We start from the raw sequence: 16,532 nt of genomic DNA, 5'->3' as shown, positions 1-16,532 counted from the left end.
TTGAGTGTTTAGATACTTTCACAGTATTTATATAGCACTTAAACCTGCTTTATAATAAAAAAAAACATGACAAACTCACTTTTTTATAATATGGGACCTTTAAATTTAAATGTGAACAAAATAGAGGCTACCGTACTAGGTTGAGCAACTGGTCTGTATTTCAGTGCAATCATCTGGAGCCTGTATTTGTAATAAAAAGTAGACCCCTTGTGGTTATAAAGGGAAATAGATGCAGAGAGCTTAACCGAGTGGGAGGCGGCAACCTGCACAGACAATCATAGACTCTCTCAGAGCTGTTATAGCTGTTTGTTCTGGTCGGAAGAAGTCATCAAGGAGCCTGCAGGAAGAGAAAAGATGGAGAATGAGAGCAAGAGGAAGATGAAGGAGAGATTTGGCCTGAGGCGGGACATCTTTAAGGAGTTCCTGGCTGAGTTTCTGGGGATATTTGTCCTGATAGTGAGTACCTCCCTCTGCACCTGTCATCCAGCTTAAACAGCCGCTTTAAAGCTTTGAACCAGTATGCTAATAAGGTGTCAAACTGGGTCTCCAGGGGACTCTGGCTGCTGTCTCTCATATGTCTCTATTAACAGATAGTATATTCTGGGAATAACAGACTTTGTCTTTGATGTGCTGCAGCTGTAATTTGCTCCTGACAATCATAACAAGATGTGACTGATGTGGGGACTGGCTTTCTTCCTCACAACTCCTCCAGAAGTGCAATGTGTAACATAAAAAGATGAATCATTATAACTGTAATGAGTCACTGTCTCATTTATGAGGTTATGGGGGAAAAGAAATAAACATGGGATTAAATTAATTATAGCAGCTCACTTTGTTGTATAGACTTATATTGTTTTTCTGCTTACTGATCATTCCTTGAAAGAGTTGTCTGCTTTTCAGTCATTATGTGTCTGGACTGTCCTCATCTCCACCTGTCACCTCTGAGCTCCACCTGTCACCTGTGACGCCATATCAGAGGAGTGATGCAGCTTCCACAACAGCTCCTTTTTTTTAACTGCTCTCCTCCCAACACTTTAATTTGGTCTGAATTACTTCTGCATTTTACCTAATAACTGGGGGGATTCATTATTTTCTTTCCGGGCTCAAAGCAGGACAAATTGCTTGTGGCAGTCAGAGGCTGTTGGTGGACAAGAGGACTAGTGTTAATGGCGGGTATAATTGGAATAATTAAACACAATGAGTCTTTCTACCTCCACCCTTTTGTGTTTTTGTTCTTGTCTGTGTCCTAGCTCTTTGGATGTGGTTCAGTGGCCCAGACGGTGCTGAGTAGAGGGACTCTCGGGGAGCCCTTGACCATCCACATTGGTTTCACTCTGGGAGTCATGATGGCTGTCTACCTGGCAGGGGGAGTGTCAGGTAAAAGTAGCCCACACTTTGTATGGACACATGCACATCAGCTCACATTCATTACAATACTAAATCATCCACTTTCTCAACTCTTGCAACTAATGATTATTTCCATAATCAATTATTCTGCAGATTATGGCTATACAACTAATGATTATTTTCATTGTTGATTAATCTGTTGATTATTTTCTTGGTTAATCGATTAGTTGTTTGGTCTATAAGATGTCAGATAATGGTGAAAAATGTCGATCAGTGTTTCCCAAAGCCCAAGATGACGTCCTCGAATGCATCCACAACTCAAAGATATTCAGTTTACTGTCATAGAGGAGTAAAGAATTTAAAAAATAAATATTCACATTTAAGAAGCCGCAATCAGAGAATTTTGACCTTTTTTTTCTTAAAAGTTCCTCAAACCGATTAATCGATTATGAAAATAGTTGGCAATTGATTTAATAGTTGACAACTAATTGATTAATTGATTAATTGTTTCAGCTCTACTGCGGATTAATCAAATAATCGGTCATTAAAATTCCAAAAGCCCATGGTGACATTTATATATTGCTTTCAAAGATATTCAGTTTACAGTGTTGTAAAAGAGAGCAAAGCACACAGACTCACAATTAAGAAGCTACAAAGGGATGTTTGGCATGTTTACTTGAAAGAATAAGTTAAGATAGTTGGAGATTCATTTTCAACGGCTGATTGTTTGAGTGACTAATTGTTTCTACCTGCAAGCATGTTGACATTAATGCCAAGCTTTCTCTTTAGTTCAGCTGTTTTCTCCCTGAAAGAAAAACAAGGAAAACATACAATAATTTGATATTTCTGCCTGTAAAAAGCTACAAACACAGGCTGGTATGAAGGTCGTCACTCAGTGTTTGTCTGTGGTAGAGATGCGATCTTTGGTCGTGGATCTCTGGCCGTCTCTTTGCTCTTACAGCGCAACAATGATTGATATTACTGCCCACTGATCTAGAAAAAGTGATGGCCTAGACCAGTGCAGAACTGTTATGAACTTGCAGTATTACATAATGGAGAGCATTCAACATATAGTAACCTCTTTTCTAGTCTAGAAGGAAAGAATTAGGCTCTTACTCCATTTTTTTGTCCTTAGCTTTTGTATGTGAATTAGTATTTTTTATATGTATGTTTAATTTGTTTTTACATGTCCCATTTGTCTACTTCACAAATGAAGTCCCTAATGGAAATTAAAGTAATTTGAATTTAATTTATCAGTGTAAGAGTGGTGTCAGTGTGCTTAAGTTCTGGAGATATTGTATCCTAATGTCCAAATGGGGTACATTCCTCCAGGATTACAGTAAGATGAGCCCTCTGTGTGCTGCCAGCAATGATAAGGATAGGGAGGGATAGTTGTTAAATGTCACAGTGCCTCTCATGGGCTTGCTGAGCCAAAACGGTGAGTGTCCATTAATCAGCAATCAAGGGATTCATTATGTCGAAGGTTGCGTTGTGCAGGCTTCATGGTTTTGTGGTAATTTCCAATAAAACATGATAAGACAAGGACATCCAATGTCCAATAGGATGGGTGCTGGATCAAAGAAATATAGCAGAATAAAACAGATTGATCTGCACACCAAATAGCTCACGTTAGACTGATTTGTATTATGCTGCATCAGGCTCTTCCTCAGACTTCTGTGTGGTCATTTCCACCACTGTTGGGAAGTGAAAAATCATCATCAAAAGAGAGTTAGATAGTTTGACATTTTGGGAAACACACCTTTTGTTAAATATGAAGTTACAACCAGCAGACAGTTAGCTTAGCTTAGCATAACGACTGAAACGGGGAAACAGCTACCACTACTAGCACCTCTAAAGCTCATTAATTCACACATTATGTTTTGTTTGTTTAATCCACACAAAAGCCAAAGTGTAAAAACAAAAATTATTATTGTTATTGGTGCCTTCAAATGAAACTCGTGAACTCGTGTTTACAACATGGGAAGTCGTGTACACAATATGCTTGGCGTTCAAGTGGTTAAGTCGTGAGAACACCGCTGCTAAGCAACAGCAATATTAACGTTACTGTCGGCGTCTAGAAGCCACAGAGGATAACAATTTAGCAAGCAAGTAGGTAACATAATGCAGCAAATGCAAAGGCATAATGACAGAGGGAAAAGATGAGGTCGTTGGGAATATCAACATTTTCATCCGACATATTATAAAATTATGAAGAAAAACAATATACGACTAAAATTACAATATATTGAGTTATTATGCACCGAAAAATGAACTTCCAAGGCCTCCGCCATTTCTGACAACATCAACAAACACGTCACAACTCGTGAACTCTCAGCTTTCAGAAACCTTCAACTTACGAGGTCGTGAATACGACATTAGGGGGGCGTTCATATGGACTCATCTCTTGAACGCGGTAAACACGACCCCATTTGAAGGCACCATTTGTGTCATACTACGCTATTTCTTTGCTCTGAGCAGTTGCCAGGCAACCAGCAGAGACTCCGGGAAGTTACTGATCCCGGTCAATAAATATGAAACAGTATAGCCTATAGTTATTTTTACACTTCGGTTTTGTACGGATTAAAGAAACGAGATGTAACATGTTAAATAGTGAGCTTTAGAGGGGCTGGATTTTGTTCCCTTTGGACAGAGCCAGGCTAGATGTTTCCAGTCTTTGTGCTAAGCTAAGCTAAAAGACTGGTTTCAATCTTCTCATCTAACTCAGCATGAAAGCGAGATAGCGTGCTTCCAAAAAATTTTGAACTATTCCTTTAAAATCTTAAAAAGACCATGCCATACAGGCTTTGTATACCTAAGTAAACAGTCTCGGGATGGTACAAATGATCCTGTGTCATGTGTTTTAGTCCATTAATGATTAGGCGGAACTAATATATTTTGAGTATTTGAAGAGATTTCAAATGATTCATGAGAAATTTAACTTCAATATAGGATGGAAATATGTGGAGTGAAACAGACTTTACATCTCTATTTTGCTTAGGATGGCTGTTGTTGTTGTTGGTCATCCTGACTATACAGTGTTACATGTTTAATGAGAAGAGTTGTAAAGCTTCAGAGGAATAGCAGAAAAGCCCGAGGACAGAGAGGTTAATATATGGAGAGCTTTTGCTGCATGACTGGGCCATTCAGCCCCGGGGTCCATAGCTCAGTGGGAAGCTTCTGTCCAACGACATCTCTGAAGATGATCATAGGTATTGGACTAATGAGCTTTACTGGGGCATGGGTCTCTGGAGAGGAGGGGGGTCAGGTGTGACAAGCCTGGCTTACTAGGCTTCCCTGGCAGGGCGGCCCCATAGGAGAAGAAAACACAATTGTTTTCACTTTGTAGTCCCAGATTTCAGATGACAGTGTACCGTAAGCGTGACACATCATGGTCACTCTAATGACCTGCAGTCTACGTGTGCCTTAAGCAGATTCAGGCAGATTATGTCACATGCAATTCAGACAGGCCGGTCTGGCTGGTTGTCGTGGTTAGTGTTTGTGAGCAGGATGGGGAGATTAACAATGGGCGCATGGCTGATACCCCCAGTGGTGTTACCACAGCGAGGTCAAAGCCAAGATCCCAGAGTGTTAAATAAATGATCCCACACTGTCATCACAGCCCAGTAACATTTGGCTGGAATGTGTTCAAACACGCCTCTTAAAGACAATGTAGAGTATAGGAAAACAGGCCGACTCTGACGGCACACAAACCCAGTGCTCTTTGTTTGAAAATATCCTGAAAGTTTTGAATGAATGAGCACCAGAGGGTTTGAACACAGGCACTAAATGATCAGACAGCCTTTGTTTTAATCCACTGAACTCGGTTTACTTTATCTCGTAAGACACAAGCGACTTTTAAAATGCTTGGCCAAGTCGTCCTTCGCAGCTTGGTCACAGATGTTTGACATTTAGAGCTGAAACGATCAGTGAATTTATCAATTAGCCCATCGACAGAAAAATAATTGGCAGCTATTTTAAAAATCAATTATCATTTAAAGGAGAACTACATTGATTTGTATACATCAAAGGTCTTTTAAAAAGAAGTTCAATAAAGCTGCGTGAAATCTGATAAATTGCCTCAAGTGATGTCACTTGAGTCAGCGTCGTTGGGGCAAGTTTGAAAATGAAAAAAATTGGGGGTGTGGAGTTCGAAAGAAGTGCACTTACCAGCTCGAAGCTACATTAGCCGCTACTTGCATAACATACCTGGATCTCTCACCAAACTATCGGCAGTAGAGTTGCATTGTGGGAAATGTAGGTGCCAGGTTTTGACACGGAAGATGTAGATAAAGACCATAGCTCTCATTCTGCTGCATAGATTTCGATAGTTTTTCATCGCGAGTCCGACAGTGTTACAGCAGTCCGATGCTAAATCGTTGCTCCTTTTAGTCATTTCTCAAGCAAAAACACAAAACATTTGCTAGTTCTAACTTCTCAAATGTGAGGATTTTCTTTCTTTGTCTTATGTGATAATAAACGGTCTTTTGGTTTTGAACAGTTGTTTTTTTTCACAATTTTCTGACATTTAAACGATTAATTGAGAAAATAACTGGCAGATTAATTGATAATGCAAATAATCTTTAGCTGCAGCCCTAATTCGATTTTTTTAATGTTTTGAGTCGTAAAAATGTTGGTACATTTTGTCACTTCCATTTGTTGTTGTTCCTCGATTTTGCTCATCTTTTTTGTCGCATTGTTCCAGGAGCCCACTTGAACCCTGCAGTCTCTCTGGCCATGGTGATCCTGGGGAAGCTTCCTCTGAAGAAGTTCCCTGTGTATGTGGTGGCACAATTCCTGGGGGCTTTTGCTGGATCCTGTGCTGTCTATGGGCTGTATTATGGTGGGTGCAAATGTGTAAATGTCATCACTACCAGAGAACTGTCTCAGAAAGGATTATCTGGATAACCTTTCAGAGGAAACCCAGAACCCCATCAAGACTGAAGAGAGATAATCTGGGTAGTTTAAGAATCCTCCTGCAAAGTTTTTTCCTTCTTTTATCTGGATGCTGTTTCTATGTCTGACTTATTAGTAATAATAGAATAAACATTTGCTTATCTTTATTGTATTTTTTTTTCCACAGATGCTTTGATGGACTATACCGATGGAGAATTTGCTGTTATTGGTGCAAATGCCACAGCCAACATATTTGCCTCGTATCCTGCAAAACATCTCTCAGTCGTAAATGGCCTTGTTGATCAGGTGGGGCTTAAGACTAACTTTATGAGTAATTTCCCTATGATACACATAGATAACAATATCTAAACCAAGTTATACAAACTGCCTTATAACATGAAAGGAAATATGTTTTGAATTTTGTGTCAGCTATTAGCTTTAGAGGGCTTTCCCCCCTTTTCTATATGGAATTATTGATGTCAACTGCGTATATTGAAGCCACTAGAGCATACAGAGATGCATGCGAGTTTAGTGCAGTCATGGATGACTGTAAGCATAAATGGACATGGGAGTTGTTTGCTGATGTATGAACAATTCTGCTCCGATGCTGAGAATAACTACCATCTGTCCTAGATGCGTACGAGGCGAGATGCACATGTTAGTTATTGTATTTGTGAAGACATTAAAGGTCTAAGCAGTATTTCTCTTTTGATCATATGAATTTGAGGTATGTTCACATTCATAAGAGGTTGTGTTTTAGATGAAAACTTAGCATTATGTTATATGATTATATTTCAAAATAACGCTATAATTTATGCCAATGTTTACAGGCATTACTAATGTAAACAAAGCGGCTACGCCATCAGAAACATTAATAGTTCTTGTTCAGTTGTTATGTAGAGTTATGACGAGATCTACCAATGAATTTGAGAGTAATAGCAAGTGCATGGTGATATTTGGTAATGGGCATTTGGCATTTTGTTTGTTCACAAACGAGTGCCTTTAAATGGTTAGAGTCTGTAAAATGAAACAAAATCTATATTTTTAGATAATATGTTTATGATGTGAAATATACAGCCATTTGGGGCTGTGTAGTAAAGCTGCCTAACACAGACTGAAACCAGGGGAAGCCCCATAATAAGCTTAGACAAACTAACGTAGGGCAGAGGTCACCATGAGGATACTCAACAACAACAACAACAACAAAGACATGTTCTTTTATTTTTATATTTCAGGATTGCTCAATTCATATAGAACTGTTTGTGTTGTTGTCATCTCGAATTTTGTGAATATAACTGATACGTGATGCTTTTGTTTTTAAGATAATTGCAACTGCCGCGCTGATCCTGTGCATCCTGGCCATCACTGACAGGAAGAATATCGGTGCTCCAAAAGGCATGGAGCCTCTGTGCATCGGCCTGATCATCATGGCCATCGGAGTGTCCATGGGTCTGAACTGCGGCTATCCAATCAACCCGGCACGAGACCTTGGCCCACGGTTGTTCACGGCTGTGGCCGGGTGGGGGATGGACGTATTCAGGTAATTTTACTCTTAAAGGACCAGTGTGTGAGCGCCGCTGTAGCTCACCTGGTAGAGGCGTCCCATGTACCAAGGCTGAGTCCTTGCCGCAGCGGCCCGGGTTTCCAATCCGGCCTGTGGCCCTTTGCTGCATGTCATCCCCTCTCTCTCTTTCTCCCTTTCAATACTACGCTATCTCTGTCAATAAAAGGCATAAAAAGCTAAAAAAAAAAATAATCTTAAAAAAAAAAAAAAAGGACCAGTGTGTAATAATTAGGAGGATTTATTGGCAGAAATGGAACGAAATATTAATAAGTATGTTTTCTTTAGTGTATAATCACCTGAAAAGGGTATTTTTTGTGGGTCGTCTTCATGGAGTCCGCCATGTTTCTAATAACGGACAAACCAAACTGTTAATTTTCCTGCTTGGGCCAGAATCGATAACTTTACTGGCTGCCGTCGCCGCCGCTGCTCTCTCTCTCTTGCTTCACCACTCACTTCCCACGTACACACACACTCTACTATACGCACTCTACTCTTACAACAACTGGCTCTAGATAGGGCCATTCACGTTTTTGCGTCGGCCACCGTAGCTCTCCTACACGCTTGGCACACAGGAGAAGCTGTAATCTGCAACCTCACCGCTAGATACCGCCAGATCCTACACACTGTTCCTTTAAAGAAACAAAAAGGTGCCTGTCCTTTTAAAGCACAGTGTTTGAAAAATGCAAATATTAAAAAAGAAAGTGTTTAACAGTTTCAAATATCCAGGACTATGTTGGGGATTATTATCAGAAAAATGGAAGACATTTTTGTCACCTGCCTGAGAGAACTATTAGTCCATTATTTACTGCTGCTCTCACTCTCACCACTGCCTGAGACGTAGTAGTAGATGTGTTATGTAAGAAACTCTGCTTTTAACCAAGTGGCTGCTCTCTTCTATCCCACATTAGGAACAGCGTTTGTAGCTCCAGCTCTGCTCTCTTGACAATCTGAATTAATATTTCAAAGACCATTCGTGTTTTTTCCTGCATTTTTAAAAAGGGCTTTGGGATTTAAGTGAATATGAAATATTCAATGCTTCATTACTCAAGTGGCACGATTGTATGTTCCTCAGTCTCTCTTTCTTCTTTTTACTCTCGCTTTATTATTGCACAAAGTTCAACCACAATTTAATTTAACAAAAAGCAATAACATCACACAGCGAAGGTGCCACTCTAATGTCACCGAGTCCTACACTCAGATACTGTCTGCATGTTGCAAACACGAGGGGGGACAAGGTGCATCCCTGTCTCACTTTCACTTTGGACTTTGTCAAAAATGCAAACAAAGCTGTCACGCTGCATGTATATAAACTAAATGGCTCACAACAGCAGACTTTGTATACTGTACTCCTACAGGATACCTCCTGGAGCATTTCCAAAATCTACAAACTCATATAGGGTGGACAAGCAAAGTGGTATGACCTCTCGATTGTCTGTGCAGGGCTAAAACGTTGTTCCACTGTTCTGTGACGTGGACATAACTTCTTTCCAGTATCTTGATTCAATGTATCCTCATACCCTCATACAACGGTGCCATACCATTGTTTCAACGGCCTATTATTCCGAAAACCCAATAGTCCGAAAAATGGCCCATTGGACCGAAAGCCCATAAAGCCCATTTGTTACACTGATATTCTTACCTTAAACCTAACTAATTCCACTCCTCATGCCTAAACCTAACTAACCTAACCAACCTAACCAACGGAAGCAACGAGCAATAAGAGTTAGAGTTGTGGGTCATGCCTTTGTCAAAAAACACAGGACTTTCACCCAGAAGACCGCTGTTGGTGTCCTGTGTGAAACTGACTTATTTTACCTTTGTTTTCTTACATAACTTCCGTACTTCACTAATGCAAGTTACGTAACAAACATACTTATTTTACATAACAAACATACTTATTTTAACCCAAACCATGATCTTTTCCTAGGTACTTTTGTTGCCTAAACCTAACCACATAGTTTTGTTGCTTAAGTAAAACTGAAATCTAAGTAAACCTACGTTGGAAGTTTATTTTGAAAAGAGACTGTATGCATGTAACGAGCGGAAACTGTACGTTTCATGTGAACACAAAGTTTATTTTCAAAAGACACTATGGCATGTACCGAGTCTAAAGCTGACGCTAGAAGGGTACCCAGAGCATCATAGTTTGGGAGTTGGGAATGACAACGTGATGGCTTGTTTGACCCATCCATTCACCCAGACCTCCTGCCTATATACGTGGAATTTGTCACTCTATATACTACATCACATGACTTCCTTAGAGGCAGCCCTGCACGTCCTGGCTCATGATTACGTGGGTTATATACGAATCACAGTGTATTACTTCTCATAGGTAGAAGTACAGACAGTGAATGAGAACAGCCTGCTTGATTTAAGCTTTAATTAGTAGTGTGATCCCTTGGAAAGTTGGAACGCATTCCTCTGGTCGCCTTTTACAGGCTCTGAGGATGACAACGTTGGCTAGTCAGTGACTCGGTCAGTCGGTCGGACACTTGTGCCAGTTCTGAGACTGTTTTATCCAAAATCACTGTGACACTGACAAGGCACGTTAAGGGTTGCACCGTAAAATATTCAAAGCTGATAGCATTTCAGGAGTTGATCTCAACCCCTGGCACCCATCCTAAGAGGAGCTTTCTCACTAACCGATGAACTCTGCCAATGAGATACCGTAGGCTCGGAGCTTCCAGATCTTCCCAGGTCACGTTTAGTTTCTCAAAGTGTTTATTTTTCACCAACTTCTCCAGATGAAGTCAGTGCTGTCCTTGCTGAGAACAATGTCCTGTTTTCTGCTGAGATGACGAACGGTTTAACAGAATATCTTTGAGGTGGTTAAAAGATGTTCTCTGACTGTAGTTTCTCAAACTCTAATACTGGGGCTTTTACAGACAAACGTCAGAAATTGGAACCTTTTTGGCTTGACGATGGGTCTCTGAAGCCTTATTTCACTGCCATAGTTGACCGTTTTAACTAGCAAATCAAAGCTTTTCTTTTATTCACGTGTTAACATTTATACATTTATGCTGTTTTTGTCTTTGCCATCAGTGCTCTGTTTATCACTGGCCCTGCCTTGTTCCTTTCGCTTTAACCCCTGCCCTCAAAAGTGTCTGTGCCTGCCACTTGCATTAAGAGTGGAGAATATGTGGTTGTCAAACTAAGTCCAAAATATAGCTTGGATGAATATGACACTTTTATAAAAGCAACATAAAAGCAGGCCTGAGTGTTTTTTGTTTTTTTAAAGGAGTACTTGATTTACCTTATTTGATTTAGTAAATAACATAAAGAAGGATTGAAGGCAGTCTAAAGGCTTGCTATGGTACAGATACTGTGTCTCCATGTCACAATTATTAAGTATCACCAGATGGCTCTTATATAGATATGCAGCAAGATTGCTTTAATGCACATATAAGCCCTTCGTGCTATCATGTTCATATCATGCATAAAGTGTTTGCTAAATCTAACATAATCTTTTACACTTATGATATAAATACAGCGGCTACAAATGCAGTCCGATCCATTGGAGGGTGGCGCTTGGCTCCATACAATGTCCACATGGTGTCAATGTGACCCACTGTCTCCTGGCCTGATCATCTTAGCTGTGGTCATAGATTAAAGTCTATAATCCAGCCGCCTTCCCTCTCTAGTCTACTTCCTGAATGCCTACAAGGCCTATGGAAAGGAGGCTGGGTCACGGGCTGACATGGGTCTTGGGGTATGGGGTAGAACACATGTGCAGTGTAACTGAAGCTGCGGTCGTGCGTTGCGATCGGCTCAACTTCGGCGAGTGCAGACCAGATTTTACTGCGCATGTGTTATACCCCCAGAGATGTGACGCCTGACCCAGCCTCCTTTCTATAGGCCATGAATGCCTACAGAAGAGAGAGATGACCTGCTCAGATGCTTGTTTACTTTCAGGCCTGTGCATAAACTCTGTTAACTGAAGTCCTTTCACCTGCAGTAAAAGCTGCTAACAGCAACATTGACCCGCAGGAATCTAATCTCCCTGCTCTGTCTGAGGTCGGCCAGAGTGAGAATGAGGACACATGCAGTAGGTCTAACGCACAGAGCTACTTAAGACTTGACTGTAATCTGGGATAACTCGCCTCTGGTAGGATGATACTAACATAAACATACAGATCGGAGAGGCAGTGTACATTATTTAATTTAAAAGAGTACTCCGGCAGTATTTCTATAAAATTGGGGGACTTGCGAGAGACAGATAAAAAGAAGAATGGTCAAAAGTGAAGCCACGGTTAAGTTATCCTCACTTTTAGTGGCTAGTATGGATCAAGCTGGATGCTACACATAATGCAACTCAATCGCATCTTTCATTATGTCATATCTGAGTTTTACATCCCAGTCATAATTATGATTGGAAAACTTTTGGGAAATCTCCGATATATTTGACGTATAATGTGTCAGCACAAGTGTATGACAACCAAACCAACATGGATGGTAAATATAAAGGTATGGACAGCAGCCAGCTATCTTAGCTTAGTTTACCACAAAGAGCAGTGATTCCAGCGAGCCAAAAAGTAGTCTGCAACATAACCATATACATATATATATATATATATATATGGTAAGATTTTATTCATGTAGGATGCTGTGTAAATCATAGTAAATACATTGAAATTGTATTTTGTGATATTTATTAATGTGTATGGGTCGTCTCTGCAGAGCCGGAGGTTGCTGGTGGTGGATCCCTGTGGCAGGACCCATGGTGGGCGGAGCAGTAGGAGCGGGCATTTACTTCCTCTTCATTGAGTTGCACCATCCTGAGCCTGAAAAACAGGAGGAGAACAACGTCCAGGACAAATATGAAATGATAACTATGAGTTAAAATTCAGATCAAGGCTTGCAAAGCAACAACGCAGCTGGTTTTCACCCTCAGAAGGCAAAAATGTTCATCTATGAAGCGGTTTATACATTTGTACAACAAAAAGTCTGAGAAAATGTACAGATAATGTTTAATATAAAGCATTCATCTGACTATACAATTTTGTAGTCATTTATAAAATATGCATGGATGTTTTATGAAGCCTTTAAATTCTCTTCTGTTTTTTCTCTTAGAAGGACTGGTCTATTTCTAGGTTCCTGGTTTTATCTGCCTGGGGCTCTTTCATATTTCAAAATATTAGACTTGCTTGATGAACATATTCTCTTTGGACATCAAGCTTTACCTTTAATTCTATGAAATCATAACCTACTATGGAGAGTTTCCTCTGCATTGTAGCTATACACTTTTCTTTTTTAAAGTCTCCTATTTCCTAACTGGGATCGTCTCCTCTCGTTAGAAATATTTGCCAAGTTTCTGTACAGCATTTTTGTTTTTACTACTGTCTACCTAACAAACCGGGGCATTACATATATGTAGCACTTAGGAGACAGTTGATTTAATGTGGAAATATAGTAATTTATATTACTTTTAGCCAAGTAATTATGTGTTTGGTGGAGTGACTTCCTTATTCTATTTCACTTCATCCTTTGCATATGTGTAAAAAAAAAAAAAGTGTGATTGATTGCTTCATCATGCTTACAGCGTTGTAGTTTTTATAACACATTATGTAGAAAATCCAGCCTTAAATGATTCTACTGGCATGCTTACTTTGTCATCATCTCCTTAATTTCGTGGCACACGAAGTTGTGTTATATTGCTGGATTACAAATTTACTCGTTACAGACACCCTTGGTATTGAAAAGCCATAACTTACATGAGTGTAAAAAATAAAATAAAAACATGTTAATTTCCAGCAGAAGCTTTTCCTAATGTTTCAGAAATCCTTTTTGAATTGTGTCAGTGCACATGCTGTATCAGGGGCAATATGCAAACACTGACTTTAAACTGTTTACATTAAAAACTCTTCTGAGCTGAGGTAAAATGTGTAATAAAGCACAAATTTAGGAGTTTAGCTTTGTTTCCAACAACAAATTGCAAAAGGGACAATACTACTTGGAAATGTAAAATGGAATGACCTTTATTAATCGTGTTTTTGTGATTCATAATGCTTCATATCCTGTGAGCACAGAAATGTGAATTTTAAAGACAGGCCATGATTTAGAATAATATGACTTGTAACCCAGCCTGGAAGACAACAGGATGCATATAGACCTATGCTGATGTTAATGCAGGTATCTGACATTTGAACATGCATTTGTACATACACAAATTGTGAGATTATATTGCACTGCACTGAATGTCATTTTACAACACATGACAATTGTTTGGCAATATGACAATCATTTAAATTTCAGGTTTTTTGTTTTGTTTTTGTGAAACAGAAGCCTGAGGCACACACGTGAAACAGAGATTTTTCTATGACGTGGATTAAACATGCAGTGCATCTTTTGGTACTGCTTTCACCAGAACCATCGTTAACACTCATGCAGAGTGCCCATTATACTTCAAACCCTGTTTGTGGCTTACATTTGAATCAGAATAATTACAGTATGCATGTTTGAAAAGCAGTTGAAGGTGTTTGTTTCACTGTTGTTCAGTGAAATGGCGTACACTTGATGTCAGTGCTTGGGCCAGAGTGGCAGCCTGTCAGGAAGTAAAACTTTATCTTTTTGTATGTTTTTTGTTGTTGTTGCTTATTTGCTTTTTCTAAGGTAGTTACATAAAATGATCTGTCTTTGTCTGTCTGAATCAACTGTTTGCCCTTTTCAGTGTAACTTAATGTTGAATAAAGTATGTTGAAATTATTTGTTTATATTGTTATGTAGATGCTCAAAAAAAATAACAACAAATGAAAAAAAAATAACTTAAAAAGGTCATAGTTTAGTATGTCAAAAAAAATAAAAAGGCATAGTATTAGAAGTTGTCGAAAAAATAAAAAAGTCATAGTATAGCATGTCAAAATATTTCATGAAAAAAAGTCATAGTCTAGTATGTCAAAATATTTCATGTATAAAATAGTCATAGTATAGTATGTTGAAAAATTTCACGGAAAAATTAGTCATAGTATAGTATGTCGAAAAACATTCATGAAAAAAATTCATACTATAGTATGTTGAAAAATGTGTATGAAAAAAAGTTATAGTATAAATTGTCGAAAAATGTCTTAAAGAAGTCATAGTATATCTAAAAATCTCATGAAAAAAATCATGGTATAATATGCCAAAAAATGTCATGGAAAAAAAAGTTATAGTATAGTATGTCGAAAAAAAAAAATGAAAGTATAGTTTGTTGAAAAAATAAAAAAAATAGTCATAGTATAGTATGTTTAAAAATGTTATGAAAAAAGTCATAGTATAGTATGTCGAAAAATTACATGGAAAAAAGGTCATAGTTTAGTATGTCAAAAAATTTAATGAAGAAAATTCACACTATAGTATGTTGAAAAATTTCATGAAAAATAGTCATAGTATAGTATGTAAAAAAAAAATCATAGAATAGTTTGTCAAAAAAATTAAAAAAGTAGTGGTATAGTATGTAAAAAATAAGTCATAATATAGTATGTCGAAAAAATTTAAAAAGTCCTAGTATAATATCTTGAAAAAGTCAGAGTAAAGTATGTCGAAAAAATAAAAAAAAGAGTCAAAGTATAGTATGTTGGGGAAAAAAGTCATAGCATAGTCTGTAAAAAAAAAATAAGTATGTTGAAAAAAAAAAAAAAAAAGTCATAGTATAGTATGACATAATAAGTATGTGGAAAACTGTCAGGGAAAAAATTATAGTATAGTACGTCGAAAAATATCATAAAAATGTCATATAGTATGTTAAAAAAAGTCTAAATAAAGTCATAGTATAGTATCTCATAAAAACATCATAAAAAGTCATAGTATAGTGTGTCATAGAAAACTGCTTTTAATCTCAACTACACATTTATTACGTTTCGTAAGTTTTCGTGCATCTTGCACGGTGGTGATGCCGTCACGGTGACAAAATCCGCTTCTGTGGTAGTTCCTGCTAGAGTTGTCGCCATGAGCATATTTTGCCATGATGACACACTGTCACAAAGTGAAAACAATACCAGCGTCACTGTCACGGCTGGTAATTAGGGGTGTAACAATACATATTTACTGTATATATATTTTGTGATACAAAAGTGTGATGATATGCAACTATGATGTCTCCCAAAAGGTAAACTGATTATAACCACTACTATTGCAAAGGTCAGAGTTTTTTTCTTTTTAAGAAAAATAATAATGTGTGCTAGTCCGAGGCAGGAAATGTAAAATCACTTTCTGTGTAAGATAATTGGGTTTTGTTGCCAGCTGAGGTATTTGAAGGGAGAATTTTTGACCAATCAATTTCTGACATTTGCTCTTTATTTGAATGAAAACATTGCCAGCCAGCATTGTTATAATCCAATGGGAGAAAAGGGCCTTTTCACAGAAGACCTATTTTTTGTCACATTAGAAAAAGCGCAGGTGTAAATAATAAAATGAATGATGGCTGGATTCCATTTAGCTGCTTCACTTTCAGGGTCCTGGTATAGTGCATACTGACTCAGTGTCACACTGTCATGACTTACTAGGAATACAACGGAGTGGGACAAGTCAAAATGTGTGTCTGCGAATCCAATTGAATTTATGTAGGTAAGATTTTGCTTGTGAACAAAAACAGAAACATATTGTACCCATTGAAGTGATTTCAATATTTTCATTTTATGCTGAAATCTGGAAAGAAGTTACAAAAACTAAGAAATGCTGAAAATTTAACACACTGGTTTGAGACATGTTATGCATAAGAAGGAACACATCTTCAACTGTTTATTTATTTGTT

General features: G+C 38.3%; 1 protein-coding gene across 1 annotated transcript; it reads left to right on the top strand.

Moving 5' to 3' along the window:
• Nucleotides 1-213: 213 nt before the first annotated feature.
• Nucleotides 214-14,506, top strand: aqp9b (aquaporin 9b). The gene is made up of 6 exons (XM_074618157.1): nucleotides 214-456; nucleotides 1,251-1,377; nucleotides 6,050-6,187; nucleotides 6,428-6,546; nucleotides 7,563-7,780; nucleotides 12,482-14,506. The coding sequence occupies exons 1-6, from the start codon at nucleotides 355-357 to the stop codon at nucleotides 12,642-12,644; spliced, it is 867 nt and encodes a 288-aa protein (XP_074474258.1). The 5' UTR covers nucleotides 214-354; the 3' UTR covers nucleotides 12,645-14,506.
• The last annotated feature ends 2,026 nt before the right edge of the window (nucleotides 14,507-16,532 follow it).

Source organism: Sebastes fasciatus, chromosome 2, assembly GCF_043250625.1.
Source record: "Sebastes fasciatus isolate fSebFas1 chromosome 2, fSebFas1.pri, whole genome shotgun sequence".
NCBI lineage: Eukaryota > Metazoa > Chordata > Actinopteri > Perciformes > Sebastidae > Sebastes > Sebastes fasciatus.
The sequence above is the reverse complement of the archived record's forward strand: the minus strand, read 5'-3'. Positions and strand labels throughout refer to the sequence as shown.

What these genes read in the sequence shown, in the direction of transcription:
- aqp9b (XM_074618157.1), top strand. Translation starts at nt 355, where the DNA reads ATGGAGAATGAGAGCAAGAGGAAGATGAAGGAGAGATTTGGCCTGAGG. An exon ending in CCTGGCAGGGGGAGTGTCAG is followed by an intron (nt 1,378 to 6,049) that starts GTAAAAGTAGCC and finishes GCATTGTTCCAG; the next exon opens with GAGCCCACTTGAACCCTGCA. An exon ending in TGTCTATGGGCTGTATTATG is followed by an intron (nt 6,188 to 6,427) that starts GTGGGTGCAAAT and finishes TTTTTTCCACAG; the next exon opens with ATGCTTTGATGGACTATACC.